The 17,785-nt window shown below is 48.1% G+C and overlaps 1 protein-coding gene across 1 annotated transcript in view; it reads left to right on the forward strand.

Annotated features, from left to right (window-relative positions):
• The window catches only part of fastk (Fas-activated serine/threonine kinase), a 107,945-nt gene that overhangs the window by 52,263 nt on the left and 37,897 nt on the right, over positions 1 to 17,785 (forward strand). Inside the window, exons 5-6 of the mRNA XM_072468564.1 lie at positions 5,345 to 5,504; positions 16,855 to 16,946. Of these exons, the coding sequence (XP_072324665.1) occupies positions 5,345 to 5,504; positions 16,855 to 16,946 (252 nt within the window). The remainder of the gene's footprint in view (positions 1 to 5,344; positions 5,505 to 16,854; positions 16,947 to 17,785) is intronic.

A 17,785-nucleotide genomic window follows, 5' to 3' on the forward strand; every position in this document is an offset into this window, starting at 1 on the left:
TAACTGTGTAAATCCCTCACTCGGGAATCCTGACAGTAACTGTAAATCCCTCACTCGGGAATCCTGACAGTAACTGTAAATCCCTCACTCTGGAATCTGGACAGTAACTGTGTAAATCCCTCACTCGGGAATCCTGACAGTAACTGTAAATCCCTCACTCTGGAATCCTTTTTTTTTTTTTAATAAATGTTTTATTGAAATTTTTTTCCCAAACAACAATTTTTCCCCTCTTACAAAGCAAACGCAACAATAACAATACAGAAATTTTAAACAATACACAAGTAACAAAACCCCTTTATCTTTGACCTAAACTAACCCCCCCCCCCCCCCCCCTCCCCCTGGGTTGCTGCTGCTGGTCATCTGTCTTCCCTCTAACGTTCCCCTAGGTAGTCGAGAAATGGCTGCCACCGCCTGGTGAACCCTTGAGCCGATCCTCTCAGGGCAAACTTTATCTGCTCCAGTTTAATGAACCCCGCCATATCATTTACCCAGGCCTCCAGTCCGGGGGGTTTCGCCTCCTTCCACATGAGTAGGATCCTGCGCCGGGCTACTAGGGACGCAAAGGCCACAACGTCGGCCTCTTTCGCCTCCTGCACTCCCGGCTCTTCCGCAACTCCAAATAGAGCTAACCCCCAGCCTGGTTTGACCCGGGCCTTCACCACCCGCGAAATCACTCCCGTCACTCCCTTCCAATACCCTTCCAGTGCCGGGCACGCCCAAAACATATGTGCGTGGTTTGCCGGGCTCCCGCCACACCTCCCACATTTGTCCTCCACTCCAAAGAACCTGCTCAATCTTGCTCCCGTTATGTGTGCTCTATGTAGCACCTTAAATTGAATCAGGCTAAGCCTGGCGCATGAGGAAGAGGAATTTACCCTGCTTAGGGCATCAGCCCACATACCCTCCTCTATCTCCTCCCCTAGTTCTTCTTCCCACTTTCCTTTTAGTTCGCCCACCGACTCCTCCCCCTCTTCCCTCATCTCTCGATAAATCTCTGACACCTTGCCCTCTCCGACCCACACCCCTGAAAGCACCCTGTCCTGTATCCCCTGTGTCGGGAGCAATGGAAATTCCCTCACCTGTTGTCTAGTAAATGCCCTCACCTGCATATATCTCAAGAAATTTCCCCGGGGCAACTTATACTTTTCCTCCAATGCTCCCAAGCTCGCAAAAGTCCCATCTATAAATAAATCTCCCACCCTCCTAATTCCCAACTGGAACCAGCTCTGAAATCCTCCATCCATTCTTCCTGGGGCGAACCTATGGTTGTTCCTGATTGGGGACCCCACCAGGGCTCCCCGCACCCCTCTGCTCACTCTGGAATCCTGACAGTAACTGTGTGAATCCGTCACTCTGGAATCCTGACAGTAACTGTGTAAATCCCTCACTCTGGAATCTGGACAGTAACTGTGAATCCCTCACTCTGGAATCCTGACAGTAACTGTGTAAATCCCTCACTCTGGAATCCTGACAGTAACTGTGTAATTCCCTCACTCTGGAATCCTGACAGTAACTGTTTAAATCCCTCACTCTGGAATCTGGACAGTAACTGTGTAAATCCCTCACTCTGGAATCCTGACTGTAACTGTGTAAATCCCTCACTCTGGAATCCTGACAGTAACTGTAAATCCCCCACTCTGGAATCCTGACAGTAACGGTGTAAATCCCTCACTCTGGAACCCTGACAGTAACTGTGTGAATCCCTCACTCTGGAATCTGGACAGTAACTGTAAATCCCTCACTCTGGAATCCTGACAGTAACTGTGAATCCTTCACTCTGGAATCCTGACAGTAACTGTGTAAATCCCTCACTCTGGAATCCTGACGGTAACTGTGTAAATCCCTCACTCTGGAATCCTGACAGTAACTGTGTAAATCCCTCACTCTGGAACCCTGACAGGAACTGTGTAAATCCCTCACTCTGGAATCGTGACAGTAACTGTGTAAATCCCTCACTCTGGAATCGTGACAGTAACTGTGTAAATCCCTCACTCTGGGATCCTGACAGTAACTGTGTAAATCCCTCACTCTGGAATCCTGACAGTTAGTGTGTAAATCCCTCACTCTGGAACCGTGATAGTAACTGTGTGTAAATCTCACTCTGGAACCATGACAGTAACGGTGTAAATCCCTCACTCTGGAACCCTGACAGTAACTGTGTGAATCCCTCACTCTGGAATCAGGACAGTAACTGTAAATCCCTCACTCTGGAATCCTGACAGTAACTGTGTGAATCTGTCACTCTGGAATCCTGACAGTAACTGTGTAAATCCCTCACTCTGGAATCTGGACAGTAACTGTGAATCCCTCACTCTGGAATCCTGACAGTAACTGTGTAAATCCCTCACTCTGGAATCCTGACAGTAACTGTGTAAATCCCTCACTCTGGAATCCTGACAGTAACTGTGTAAATCCCTCACTCTGGAACCCTGACAGGAACTGTGTAAATCCCTCACTCTGGAATCGTGACAGTAACTGTGTAAATCCCTCACTCTGGAATCGTGACAGTAACTGTGTAAATCCCTCACTCTGGAATCCTGACAGTAACTGTGTAAAACCCTCACTCTGGAATCCTGACAGTAATTGTGTAAATCCCTCACTCTGGAATCCTGACAGTAACTGTGTAAATCCCTCACTCTGGAATCCTGACAGTAACTGTGTAAATCCCTCACTCTGGAATCTGGACAGTAACTGTGTGAATCCCCCACTCTGGAATCCTGACAGTAACTGTGTGAGTCCCTCACTCTGGATCCATGACAGTAACTGTGCAAATCTCTCACTCTGGAATCCTGACAGTAACTGTGTAAATCCCTCACTCTGGAATCCTGACAGTAACTGTGTGAATCCCTCACTCTGGAATCCTGACAGTAACTGTGTAAATCCCTCACTCTGGAACCTGGACAGTGACTGTGTGAATCCCTCACTCTGGGATCCTGACAGTAACTGTATAAATCCCTCACTCTGGAATCCGGACAGTAACTGTGTAAATCCCTCACTCTGGAATCCTGACAGTAACTGTAAATCCCTCACTCTGGAACCTGGACAGTAACTGTGTAAATCCCTCACTCTGGAATCCTGACAGTAACTGTGTGAATCCCTCACTCTGGAATCCTGACAGTAACTGTGTAAATCCCTCACTCTGGAACCTGGACAGTAACTGTGTGAATCCCTCACTCTGGAACCGTGATAGTAACTGTGTAAATCTCTCAGTCTGGAACCCTGACAGTAACTGTGTAAATCCCTCACTCTGGAATCTGGACAGTAACTGTGTAAAACCCTCACTCTGGAATCCTGACAGTAACTGTGTAAATCCCTCACTCTGGAATCCTGACAGTAACTGTGTAAATCCCTCACTCTGGAATCCTGACAGTAACTGTGTAAATCCCTCACTATTGAATCTGGACAGTAACTGTGTGAATCCCTCACTCTGGAATCCTGACAGTAACTGTGTAAATCCCTCACTCTGGAACCGACAGTAACTGTGTAAATCCCTCACTCTTGAATCTGGACAGTAACTGTGTAAATCCCTCACTCTGGAATCCTGACAGTAACTGTGTAAATCCCTCACTCTGGAATCCTGACAGTAACTGTGTAAATCCCTCACTCTGGAATCCTGACAGTAACTGTGTAAATCCCTCACTCTGGTATCTGGATAGTAACTGTGTAAATCCCTCACTCTTGAATCTGGACAGTAACTGTATAAATCCCTCACTCTGGAATCCTGACAGTAACTGTGTAAATCCCTCACTCTGGAATCCTGACAGTAACTGTAAATCCCTCACTCTGGAACCTGGACAGTAACTGTATAAATCCCTCACTCTTGAATCTGGACAGTCACTGTATAAATCCCTCACTCTGGAATCCTGACAGTAACTGTGTAAATCCCTCACTCTGGAATCCTGACAGTAACTGTATAAATCCCTCACTCTGGAATCCTGACAGTAACTGTGTAAATCCCTCACTCTGGAATCCTGACAGTGACTGTGTAAATCCCTCACTCTGGAATCCTGACAGTAACTGTGTAAATCCCTCACTCTGGAATCCTGACAGTAACTGTGTAAATCCCTCACTCTGGAACCCTGACAGTAACTGTGTAAATCCCTCACTCTGGTATCTGGATAGTAACTGTGTAAATCCCTCACTCTTGAATCTGGACAGTAACTGTATAAATTCCTCACTCTGGAATCCTGACAGTAACTGTAAATCCCTCACTCTGGAACCTGGACAGTAACTGGATAAATCCCTCACTCTTGAATCTGGACAGTAACTGTATAAATCCCTCACTCTGGAATCCTGACAGTAACTGTGTAAATCCCTCACTCTGGAATCCTGACAGTAACTGTATAAATCCCTCACTCTGGAATCCTGACAGTAACTGTGTAAATCCCTCACTCTGGAATCCTGACAGTAACTGTATAAATCCCTCACTCTGGAATCCTGACAGTAACGGTGTAAATCCCTCTCTCTGGAATCCTGACAGTAACTGTGTAAATCCCTCACTTGGAATCCTGACAGTAACTGTGTAAATCCCTCACTCTGGAATCCTGACAGTAACTGTGTAAATCCCTCACTCTGGAATCCTGACAGTAACTGTAAATCCCTCACTCTGGAACCGTGATAGTAACTGTGTAAATCCCTCACTCTGGAATCCTGCCAGTGACTGTGTAAATCCCTCACTCTGGAACCTGGACAGTAACTGTATAAATCCCTCACTCTGGAATCCTGACAGTGACTGTGTAAATCCCTCACTCTGGAACCTGGACAGTAACTGTGTAAATCCCTCACTCTGGAATCCTGACAGTAACGGTGTGAATCCCTCACTCTGGAATCCTGACAGTAACTGTGTGAATCCCTCACTCTGGAATCCTGACAGTAACTGTGTGAATCCGTCAGTCTGGAATCTGGACAGTAATTGTGTGAATCCATCACTCTGGAATCCTGACAGTAACGGTGTAAATCCCTCACTCTGGAATCCTGACAGTAACGGTGTAAATCCCTCACTCTGGAATCCTGACAGTAACTGTGTAAATCCCTCACTCTGGAACCCTGACAGGAACTGTGTAAATCCCTCACTCTGGAATCCTGACAGTAAATGTGTAAATCCCTCACTCTGGAATCTGGACAGTAACTGTGTAAATCCCTCACTCTGGGATCCTGACAGTAACTGTATAAATCCCTCACTCTGGAATCCTGACAGTAACTGTGTAAATCCCTCACTCTGGGATCTGGACAGTAACTGTGTGAATCCCTCACTTTGGAATCCTGACTGTAACTGTGTAAATCCCTCACGCTCCAGTCCTGAGCTGGAATACCAGTTGTTGTACCATTCCCTTTGTTTTTGCAGACAGTCCCTATGGGTTGATAGTTCGCCGATACTTGTCACTGCTCGATGCTGCGGTGGAGCTGGAACATCTTGACTACAAGGGTCCTCGGCTGGAGGACAGGTACAAAGTGATGATGTTTGACCGCGTGCTGACTGCAGATGAGGTCAACAGGAAGTACAGGTCAGTCTCACTCTGAGCTTCACTAGGAACTCGATCCTTTCCAGGACTTATTAACGAATCATTAAACTTTCATACTTTCTGCACGCTCTCGGTGAGAAAACCAACATGAGGAAAACAACCTCCCTGATGGATCATGGGTGGAAATTTCCCAAAACATGCTAAGATGTCTGGTCCTGACTGAAAACCAGAACGTTTCTCCCCAGAGAGAACGCCAGGTTTTCTCTCCAGATCTTCTGACACTTTGTCAAAAGCGCAGGGGGCCGTTTTCTGTAATCCTTTTATCTCGTGCCCTAAACAGTGTTGCGCAATCTCTCCGAGCTCCCATCTATCACAGACCTCGTATTCTGCACCACCTGCCCTCCCTCTTTTCTAACAATATAAAATTCATCACGTTCCTCGGACTAGAAACGTTAACTCTGTTTTTCTCTGCACAGGTGCTGCCCGACCTGCATCTTCTGTTTCCATTTCAGAATTCCAGCCTCTGCAGTATTTTTCTTTTATTTGTTTAGCAAGAGTCCAATCAGGAAATCACATCTAATGTTAAACTTTGTCTTCAGTTTTGCAAGCACGGGCTGGTTGGGTTTAGTATTTAGCCTGTTGAGACCAGCCGCGGGGTTGTGCTGTTTTATGTGATTTGCCAGTTGTTGGAACATACGGCCTACATTCCTGGCCTCACACTGACATTAATTAACACTCCTCACTTATACTTACTTGTGTGATAGGCTGAAAGTCATCTCGACTTGACGACAGTATCCTGTTTGTGGAGAATACCACTCGTGCTGCTACTGCATGGTAACAGTGTGAAATGGGTGTTGCTCAAATTTCTGAGGCACCTCCTCCTTCCAGGCTGACTGGGCACTTTTCAGGATTGAAAGTGGCAGCCTTGGGCCCACTCATGAGTTTGTGCAATATGCAGCGAGCAATGATCTGGTCAGGGTAGCCGTTATCTCACAGGGTGGCTGTGATGTCCTATTGCAGCATCAAGCTAGCACAATGAGCCAATGGCTCGGACACGATTTACAAGGTTGCCGATAAGGTAAATTTTACACTGCCTGGAACTGTAGGAATCCGAACAGGTAAATGGACCAGTGAAAGCCTCCATCAGACAGTAATAGAGAATCCATTGGCAGATTTCTCAATGAGCGCATTGAGGAAAGGTGAATTTGTGCGCATGATGCAGCCCATTAAGATCATTGGGATGTGTAAGGAATGATGACTCCTGATGACTACAAGACAAAAGGTTTAGACAACAAGGGTTCAGTAATACTCTAGTTCTGTACTATGAACATACATGTGAACATGTGAGTTAGGAGCAGGAGTAGGCCACTCGGCCCTTCGAGCCATTCAAGAAAATCATGACTGATCTGACTGTAACCTCGAGTCCACATTCCTGCCAACCCCAATAACCTTTCACCCCCTTGTTTATCAAGAATCTATTTCGTTCTGCCTTGAAAATGTTCAAAAATTCTGCTCCCACTGGCTTTTGAGGAAGAGAGCTCCAAGATGCATAGGATAAGTGAACATCTGTAATTTTGGGTGAATTTAATCTACATATAAATTTGAGAAATCAAATTGGTAATAGTGTCGTATAGGAGTAATTATTGCAATATGTACACAATGGTTTTCTGGAATACGTAGAGGAACCAACCAGAGAACAGGCTAGACTGGGTATTGTGTAATGAGAAAGGAATCATTGACAACCTAATTGTACGAGGCCCCCTGGGGATGAGCGACCATAACATGATACAATTGTTCATTAAGTTAGAGAGTGACATTATTGATTCTGAGACTGGGGTCCTGAATCTTAATAAAGGAAACTACAATGGTATGAGGCACAACTTGGCTATGATGAATTGGGGAACGTTACTTAAAAGAGATGATGGTGGATAGGCAATGGCAAACATTCTGCTAAGATCCCGGACCAGACCCCAACATTTGTTGGGATACCGGACAAGAACCCCAAACACTCTTTGTTTTATTTGTAAAAATATGAGGAAAGGATATTTCACTCCAGGAGTGATTCCACTGATGAATAAGTATATGATGTATTAAAACAAACTTGATTATTGACACAGGATTAAACTACATGAACATCATAGAAAATAGCTTACAATTAACAGTTAAATAATTCTTAACAATAAAAGGAAACACTTTACCTTCTAACTGATACTTTATCTCCAATTAATAAAAGCCCATCAGCGGCCAAAAGCCACTTATAAATAAAGTTTGCAAAAACTTTCTATCCTCTGGATTGAGATTTCTTGGAAATACTGCTTGAAAAGAGAGTGAAGCCCTTTCAGACACCAGCTGCAAGTGTTGCTGTCTGTGTCAGACAACTGCTTAACCTGACAGCCTTTGGCAAAAGCTCCTGCTCAGCTTCAAGCTCCAAGCAAAACTGAAAGCTAAACTGTTTGCTGAAGACCTGGCTCCTCCCATTAATTGCATCATTATATCCCACTCATCCCCTGACCTGCTTACATAGAATCCCTACAGTGCAGAAGGAGGCAATTCGGCCCATCGAGTCTGCACCAACCCTTGGAAAGCCCACTTAAGCCCACGCCTCTCCCCTATCCCTGTAATCCCACCTAACCTTTTGGACACTCGGGCAATTTTGCATGGCCAATCCACCTAACCACATCTTTTATCTAAGCCTAAACACAATGTTTCAAATTCTCTACTCCCCAGGAATCTCGAGCAATCCTAACAAACACACGTGGTTGGAATGAATCACAGAATGATTTGGGGAAATTGATGTGATTGAAGGCTGATATATCCCCAGGGCCACATCATCTACACTCCTAGAACTTTGTACATTGGATTCTTCCCGTACATGTCAGTTTCCGGATCACTCATGTGTTTTTTGCTCAAATGCCCCCCAAAGGAACCCCCCATTCCCCTCCCCTCCCCCCACGAACGTTATCCCCCCCACCCCCCCTGGGTTGCTGTTGCTGCTGTCCGACGTTCCTCTAATGCTCCGCGAGATGGTCTAGGAACGGTTGCCACCGCCTGGAGAACCTCTGCGCAGACCCTCTCAAGGCAAACTTTATCCTTTCCAACTTGATAAACTCTGCCATGTCATTTATCCAGGCCTCCACGCTGGGGGCTTCGCCTCCTCCCACATTAGCAAGATCCTTCGACGGGCTACTAGGGACGCGAATGCCGGCCCCTTTCGCCTCCTGCACTCCCGGCTCGTCCACTACTCCAAATATTGCTAGCCCCCATCTTGGCTTGACCCGGACTTTCACCATCTGAGATATTGCTCCCGCCACTCCTCTCCAGAACCTCTCTAGTGCCGGGCATGACCAAAACATATGGACATGGTTCGCCGGACTTCCTGAGCACCTCCCACATCTGTCCTCCACCCCAAAGAACCTACTCAGCCTCGCCCCCGTCATATGCGCTCGATGAACCACCTTAAATTGTATCAGGCTAAGCCTGGCACACGAGGAAGAGGAATTAACTCTACTTAGGGCATCAGCCCATAGCCCCTCCTCAATCTCCTCCCCCCAACTCCTCTTCCCATTTACCCTTCAGCTCCTCTACCAAAGCCTCCCCCTCTTCTTTCATCTCCTGGTATATCGCCAATACCTTGCCCTCTCCAACCCATACGCCCGAAATTCCCTCACTTGCCGCCTCACAAACGCCCTCACTTGCATGTACCTGAAAACGTTTCCCGGGGGTAGCCCAAACTTCTCCTCCAGCGCCCCAAAGCTCGCAAAGGTCCCGTCAATGAACAGGTCCCCCAATCTTCTAATCCCTGCCCGTGCCAGCTCTGAAACCCCCCGTCCATCCTTCCTGGGACAAACCGATGGTTGTGTCTGATTGGGGCCCACACCGAAGCTCCCGTCGCACCCCTATGCCGTCTCCACTGCCCCCAGATGTTTAGCGTTGCCGCCACCACCGGGCTCGTGGTGTACCTTGTTGGCGAGAGCGGCAGCGGTGCCGTCACAAGCGCCCCCAGGCTCGTTCCTTTGCAGGACGCCATCTCCAACCTCTTCCATGTTGCCCCCTCTCCCTCCATCACCCACTTACGGATCATTGCCACGTTGGCTGCCTAATAGTAACCACCCAGGTTTGGCAACGCCAACCCTCCTCTATCTCTGCTACGCTCCAGGAACCCCCTCCTTACCCTCAGGGTCTTGCTCGCCCACACAAATCCCATAATGCTCCTGCTTAACCTCTTAAAGAAGGCCTTAGTAATTATAATTGGGAGGCATTGGAATACAAAAAGAAACCTCGGGAGGACCACCATTTTAACCGACTGTACCCTACCCGCCAGCGAGAGTGGCAACATGTCCCATCTTTTAAAATCCTCCTCCAGCTGTTCCACCAACCGCGTCAAATTAAGTTTGTGCAGTGCCCCCCAGCTCCTAGCTACCTGAATCCCCAAGTATCGAAAGCTCCTTTCCGCCCTCCTCAACGGTAGGTCGTCTATCCCTCTTCCCTGGTCCCCCGGATGGATAACAAAGAGCTCACTCTTTCCCACATTGAGCTTATAGCCCGAAAAGTCTCCAAACTCCCGTAGGATCTGCATAACCTCGACCATCCCCTCCACTGGATCCGTCACATACAGCAACAGGTCGTCTGCATACAGCGACACTCGATGGTTCTCTCCCCCTCGAACCACCCCCTTCCATTTCCCCAACTCCCTTAACGCCATGGCCAAAGGTTCAATTGCTAATGCAAACAGCAGAGGGGACAGGGGCCACCCCTGCCTCGTCCCTCGGTACAGCCGGAAATACTCCGACCTCCGCCGGTTCGTGACCACACTCGCCACCGGGGCTTCATACAGGAGCTTAACCCATCTAATAAACCCTGCCCCGAACCCAAACCTCCTCAACACTTCCCAGAGATACTCCTACTCTACCCGATCAAAGGCCTTCTCCGCGTCCATGGCTGTCATTATCTCCGCTTCTCCCTCCACCGATGGCATCATTATAACATTTAGGAGCCTTCGCACATTAGTGTTTAACTGCCTACCCTTTACGAATCCCGTCTGGTCCTCGTGAATCACCCCCGGGACACAGTCCTCAATCCTCGTGGCCAACATTTTTGCCAGCAGCTTAGCATCTACATTAAGGAGCGAGATCGGTCTATATGACCCACATTGCAGTGGGTCCTTATCCCGTTTCAAGATCAAATAGATCGCCGCCTCCGACATTGTCGGGGGCAGGGTCCCCCCCTCCCTTGCTTCATTGAAGGTCCTTACCAGCAACGGGGCTAACAGGTCTACATACTTCCTGTAAAACTCCACCGGGAACCCATCCGGCCCCGGGGCCTTCTCTGCCTGCATACTCCCCAGTCCTTTAACCAGCTCCTCCACCCCAATTGGCGCCCCCAAACCAGCCACCTCCTGCTCCTCCACCCTTGGGAACCTCAATTGGTCCAAGAATCGCCACATCACCTCTTTCCCCCCTGGGGGCTGGGACCTATACAGCTCCTTGTAAAAGGCCTTAAAAACCTCATTCACTTTCCCCGCACTCCGCACCTTAGTTCCCCTGCCATCTTTGACTCCGCCTATTTCCCTCGCTGCCATCCTCTTACGGAGCTGATGTGCCAGCATCCGACTCGCCTTCTCCCCATATTCATATATCGCCCACTGTGCCTCTGCCTTCCCTGTGGTCAACAGGTCGAACTCCGTCTGGAGACTTCGTCTCTCCCTGAGTAGTCCCTCATCAGGAGCCTCTGCATAGCTCCTGTCCACCCTTAAAATCTCCCCCACTAACCTCTCCCTTTCCCTACCCTCTCTCTTCACCCTATGAGCCCTGATGGAGAGTAGCTCTACCCTGACCACCGCCTTCAACGCCTCCCATACTACTCCCACCTGCACCTCCCCGTTGTCATTGGCCTCCAGATACCTTTCAATACACCCCCGCACCCTCCCGCACACTTCCTCGTCTGCCAGCAGTCCCACATCCAACCTCCACAGCGGGCGTTGGTCCCTCTTCTCCCCCAGCTCTAACTCCACCCAATGCGGGGCAGAGTCTGAAATGGGTATGGCCGAATACTCCATTCCCTCCACTTTCGGGATCAGTGCCCTGCCCAGAACAAAAAAATCTATCCTGGAGTAGGCCTTATGTACGTGGGAGGAAAAAGAAAATTCTCTGGCCAAAGGCCTGGCAAATCTCCACGGATCTACTCCCCCCATCTGGTCCATGAACCCCCTAAGCACCTTGGCCGCCGCCGGCCTCTTCCCCGTCCTAGATCTGGAGCGATCCAGTGCTGGGTCCAGCACCGTGTTAAAATCCCCACCCATTATCAAGCTCCCTACCTCCAGGTCTGGAATACGCCCCAACATCCGTTTCATGAATCCAGCATCGTCCTAGTTCGGGGCACATACATTCACCAGTACCACCTCCGTCCCCTGCAACCTACCACTCACCATCACGTATCGGCCTCCCTTGTCCGCTACTATGTTCTTGGCCTCAAACGACACCCGCTTTCCCACCAGTATTGCCACCCACACTCCTTAATTACTTAAGGAAGTGGCCCTAGAAATAGTGGATGTATTGGTGGTCATCTTCCCAAGATTCTATAGAACCTAGAATTATTCCTACAGATTGGAGGGTAGTTAATGTAACTCCACTATTTAAAAGTGGGGGGGGGGGGAGAGAAAACTGGGAATTATAGACCAGTAAGCCTGATGTCAGTAGTGGGGAAAATTCTAGAGACCATTATCAAAGACTTAATAACAGAGCACTTGAGGGGAAAAAGAAGTGACAGGATCGGACAGCATGGATTAATGAAGGAGAAATCATGCTTAATAAATCTACTGGAATTCTTCGAGGATGTAATAATAGAGTAGATATGGGGAAGCCAGTGGATGTGGTTGATTTGGACTTTTAGAAGGCTTTCGACAAGGTCTGACATATGAGATTGTCGTGTAAAATGAAAGTGCATGGGATTCTGGGGTAGCGTATTGAGATGGATAGAAAGCGGGATGACACGGGAAACAAAGAGTAGGAATAAGTGGGTCTTTTTCCAATTGGCCGCCAGTGATTAGTTGAGGACCATAGGGTTCGGTGCTGGGTGATCACAGATATTCACAACACAAAGCTGGGTGGGAGGGTGAGCTGTGAGGAGGATGCAGAGATGCTTCAGCGGGATTTGGACAGGCTGAGTGAGTGGGTGAATGAATGGCAGATGCAGTATAATGTGGATAAATGTGACGTTATTCACTTTGATAGGAAAAACAGGAAGGCAGATTATTATCTGAATGGCTATAGATTGAGAGAGGGGAATGTGCAATGAGACCTGGGTGTCCTCGTACACCAGTCGCTGACCGTAAGCACGCAGTTACAGCAGGGAGTAAAGAAGGCCTTCATAGTGAGAGGATTTGAGTACAGGAGCAGGGATGTGTTGCTGCAATTATACAGGGCTTTGGCGAGGCCACACCTGGAGTATTGTGGGCAGTTTTGGTCTCCTTCTCTGAGGAAGGATGTTCTTGCTCTAGCGGGAGTGCAGCCAAGGTTTACCAGACTGATTCCTGGGCTGGCAGGACTGATGTACGAGGATAGATTGAGTTGATATGATGAGTCTGAAAATTTCAGATGTATTGTCTGTATTTGGTGTGTTGCTCTTTCTAGCTTTATTCTATTTGCTCTGTTTCGGTCACCTTTGCTCATGAGTCGCCAGGTATCTTTATGATACCACCACGTGGTTCAAGTTCAGGTTATGATTAATAACACAGCACACCACTAAGTAAGGATTAAAACAACGGTCATTTATTATATACAACAAGCAATATTAATACCCTAATACTACTTTCTATATAACAAGCCTATCACTACTGGCCAATACTTAACTTAGGAAGAGCCCACCAGGTCAGGGAAACGAATGGCTTGTCCAATCAAATCTGGCCTGCGGGATTCAAAAGGCTGCTACAGGTCGGTGGCTAGGTGTCTCTACCGGATAGCGATCGTTGGATTCACACTCACTGCTACCGGTGGCTGGTCTTCCGAAGGTCTCGAGCAGGCGAAGATGAGAGAGAGAGAGATCGGAACTTGGACCTTTACTTTTATAGGGCCCAGGGGCTTCCCGCCTCCCGGGGCGGCCCTTGACCCTGAGTCCCAAGTGATTGGATTCTGTCCCCAGTCTCTGGGGTCGATGTGTCCAATGGTGAGGCGATTCCCCGATCGGGGGGTGGTCGCTCACCTGTCTTTGTTGCGGCCACTGCAGGCGCCGACAGGTCTGGCCCGGTATTCAATTGCTAATATGTTGCAATTGTTCCCGGGAATAGCCGATTTAACTGTGGATGTCTGAGTAGATTAGGTGTAAACAGTCCTGAATGAAACTGCGGATACCTGGGTTGATGGGCTGTTGATAGCCCTGAGTATCGATCTGGGCTACGTTCCCAGAGCTGAATATGCAAACCTGTCTGCAGCTGCCTGCTTGTGTCTTCTTGGCTGCTTTTCCCGGCAGTCTTTCGGGTTAGCCATTTTAAACTGGGTTTTGGCCAGATTAATCGGAGCGCAGCCATTTTACATGGCTACAGGTGCAGTCAGGGGTAAAAGCCGGTTTAGTGTGTGTGACTGCTGCAGTCATGTTTTTAAAAATCCTACTTTGAAAGGCAGCTGGACTTTGTGGGGACCGAGGTGGAATTAAAGCATCGACGCCGCACTCGCCTTTCCTGCAATTCTAACAGGATTAGACAGCATTGATTCAGAAAGAATGTTCCTGATGGTGGGGGAGTCCAGAACTAGGCGTCATAGTTTGAGGATAAGGGGTACACATCAGACCAAAAGATACAGGAGCAGAATTAGGCCACTCGGCCCATTGAGTCTGCTCCGCCATTCAATCATGGCTGATGTTTTTCTCATCCCCATTCTCCTGCCTTCTCCCTGATCCCCTTATTAATCAAGGACTGAGGTGAGGAGAAATTTCTTCACCCAGGGAGTGGTGAATCTGTGGAATTCACTCCCACAGAAAATAGTTGAGGTGAAAACTTGGAGGAAGTAGATGTTCTGAGGAAGGATGTATTAGCAATTTTGAAAAACCTGAGGGTCGACATGTCCCCTGGGCCAGATGGGATATACCCAAGGATTCTTTGGGAGGCAAGGGATGAGATTGCAGAGCCTTTGGCTTTGATCTTTGGGTCCTCGCTGTCCACGGGGATAGTGCCAGAGGACTGGAGAGTGGCGAATGTTGTTCCTCTGTTCAAGAAAGGGAATAGGAATGACCCTGGTAATTATAGGCCTGTTAGTCTTACATTGGTGGTCGGTAAGTTAATGGAAAAGGTCCTGAGGGATAGGATTAATGACCATTTGGAACGATGCAGCTTAATCCGGGATAATCAACACAGATTCGTGAAGGGTAGGTCTTGCCTCACAAATTTGATTGAATTCTTTGAGGGGGTAACTAAGTGTGTAGATGAAGGTAGAGCGGTTGATGTCGTATACATAGATTTTTGTAAGGCATTTGATAATGTTCCACATGGTCGGCTCATGAAGAAAGTAAGGAGGTGTGGGATAGAGGGAAATGTGGCCAATTGGATAAGTAACTGGCTATCATATAGAACAGTATGAAGTCTTACAACACCAGGTTAAAGTCCAACAGGTTTGTTTCTATGTCACTAGCTTTCGGAGCGCTGCTCCTTCCTCAGGTGAATGAAGAGGTCTGTTCCAGAAACACATATATAGACAAATTCAAAGATGCCAAACATTGCTTGGAATGCGAGCATTAGCAGGTGATTAAATCTTTACAGATCCAGAGATGGGGATCTGTAAAGATTTAATCACCTGCTAATGGTCGCATTCCAAGCATTGTTTGGCATCTTTGAATTTGTCTATATATGTGTTTCTGGAACAGACCTCTTCATTCACCTGAGGAAGGAGCAGCGCTCCGAAAGCTAGTGACATCGAAACAAACCTGTTGGACTTTAACCTGGTGTTGTAAGACTTCGTACTGTGCTCACCCCAGTCCAACGCCGGCATCTCCACATCATATCATATAGAAGACAGAGGGTGGTGGTGGATGGAAAATTTTCAGACTGGAGACCAGTTACCAGCGGTGTACCACAGGGATCAGTGCTGGGTCCTCTGCTATTTGTGATTTTTATCAATGACTTGGAGGAGGGGGCTGAAGGGTGGGTCAGTAAAGTTGCTGATGACACCAAGATTGGTGGAGTAGTGGATGAGGTGGAGGGCTGTTGTAGGCTGCAAAGAGACATTGATAGGATGCAGAGCTGGGCCGAAAAATGGCAAATGGAGTTTAACCCTGATAAGTGCGAGGTGATTCATTTTGGTAGAAAAAATTTGAATGCGGATTACAGGGTCAACGGCAGGGTTCTGAGGAATGTGGAGGAACAGAGAGATCTTGGGGTTCATGTCCACAAATCTCTGAAGGTTGCCACTCAAGTGGATAGAACCGTGAAGAAGGCCTATAGTGTGTTAGTGTTTATTAACAGGGGGATTGAGTTTAAGAGCCGCGGGGTTATGCTGCAACTGTACAGGACCCTGGTGAGACCACATTTGGAGTATTGTGTGCAGTTCTGGTCACCTCATTACAGGAAGGATGTGGAAGCATTGGAAAGGGTGCAAAGGAGATTTACCAGGATGCTGCTTGGATTGGAGGATAGGTCTTATGAGGAAAGGTTAAGGGAGCTAGGGCTTTTCTCTTTGGAGCGGAGGAGGATGAGAGGCGACTTAATAGAGGTTTATAAGATAATGAGGGGGATAGATAGAATGGATGTTCAGAGACTATTTCCTCGGGTAGATGTAGCTGTTACAAGGGGGCATAACTATATAAGATTCAGGGTGGGAGATATAGGAGGGATGTCCGAGGTAGGTTCTTTACTCAGAGAGTGGTTAGGGTGTGGAATGGACTGCCTGCTGTGATAGTGGAGTCGGACACTTTAGGAACTTTCAAGCGGTTATTGGATAGGCACATGGAGCACACCAGAATGACAGGGAGTGGGATAGCTTGATATTGGTTTCGGACAATGCTCGGCACAACATCGAGGCCGAAGGGCCTGTTCTGTGCTGTACTGTTCTATGTTCTATGTTCTAAAATGTGTGTGATTTCAAGAAGGAATTATATACAGCTGTTGGGGATGAAGGGATATGGGGGGAGGTGCGATCAGGGTATTGAACTTGATGATCAGCCATGATCATAATGAATGGCGGAGCAGGCTCGAAGGGCCGAATGGCCTCCTCCTGCTTCTATTTACTATGTAGGCTTCCGTGTAAGATTTCTGGTTACCGACTCATATTTTTACCAAACCTTGATATCTATTACATTTCTGAGAAGGGCCTTGATACGTTTTCCTGTGTGAAAGTTGCAATGTAAATGTAATCATCTTGTTGCTTTTCTGTTTCACTGAAATGTGTCTCTCACTTATTGTGTTTTCCAGTTACAAAGGGCTGGTGGCTGAAGCTTTGAGACAACTACTTGGGGATCATTGTTACAAGCAGGATGAGGTCCTCCCTCCAGGATATTACACAGGTAGAGGTCTCTTTGAAACACAATGAATTGCGCTCCTCTCACATTGCTCTACAGATCTCAACAAACAACCTTTACATTCTGCTAGTGTGCTCCTGAAGTTGTTGCTGCGATTCGTTAAAGTTCCAGACACTCTGATATCGGCTTTGGAATGTTTCTGAGCCATGGTTGTAGTTGAAAATCTTCCTCCAAAGACTGAAGTTCATCAACCAGACTTCTGGTACTGAGGGAGTGCCGCACTGTCAGAGGGTCAGTACTGAGGGAGTGCCGCACTGTCAGAGGGTCAGTACTGAGGGAGTGCCGCACTGTCAGAGGGTCAGTACTGAGGGAGTGCCGCACTGTCAGAGGGTCAGTACTGAGGGTGTGCCGCACTGTCAGAGGGTCAGTACTGAGAGAGTGCCGCACTGTCAGAGGGTCAGTACTGAGGGAGTGCCGCACTGTCAGAGGGTCAGTACTGAGGGAGTGCCGCACTGTCAGAGGGTCAGTACTGAGGGAGTGCCGCACTGTCAGAGGGTCAGTACTGAGGGAGTGCCGCACTGTCAGAGGGTCAGTACTGAGGGAGTGCCGCACTGTCAGAAGGTCAGTACTGAGGGAGTGCCGCACTGTCAGAGGGTCAGTACTGAGGGAGTGCCGCACTGTCAGAGGGTCAGTACTGAGGGAGTGCTGCACTGTCAGAGGGTTTGTACTGAGGGAGCGCCGCACTGTCAGAGGGTCAGTACTGAGAGAGCGCCGCACTGTCAGAGGGTCTGTACTGAGGGAGTGCCGCACTGTCAGAGGGTCAGTACTGAGGGAGTGCCGCACTGTCAGAGGGTCAGTACTGAGGGAGTGCCGCACTGTCAGAG

Source organism: Scyliorhinus torazame, chromosome 11 (genome assembly GCF_047496885.1).
Source record: "Scyliorhinus torazame isolate Kashiwa2021f chromosome 11, sScyTor2.1, whole genome shotgun sequence".
NCBI classification, from domain to species: Eukaryota; Metazoa; Chordata; class Chondrichthyes; order Carcharhiniformes; family Scyliorhinidae; genus Scyliorhinus; species Scyliorhinus torazame.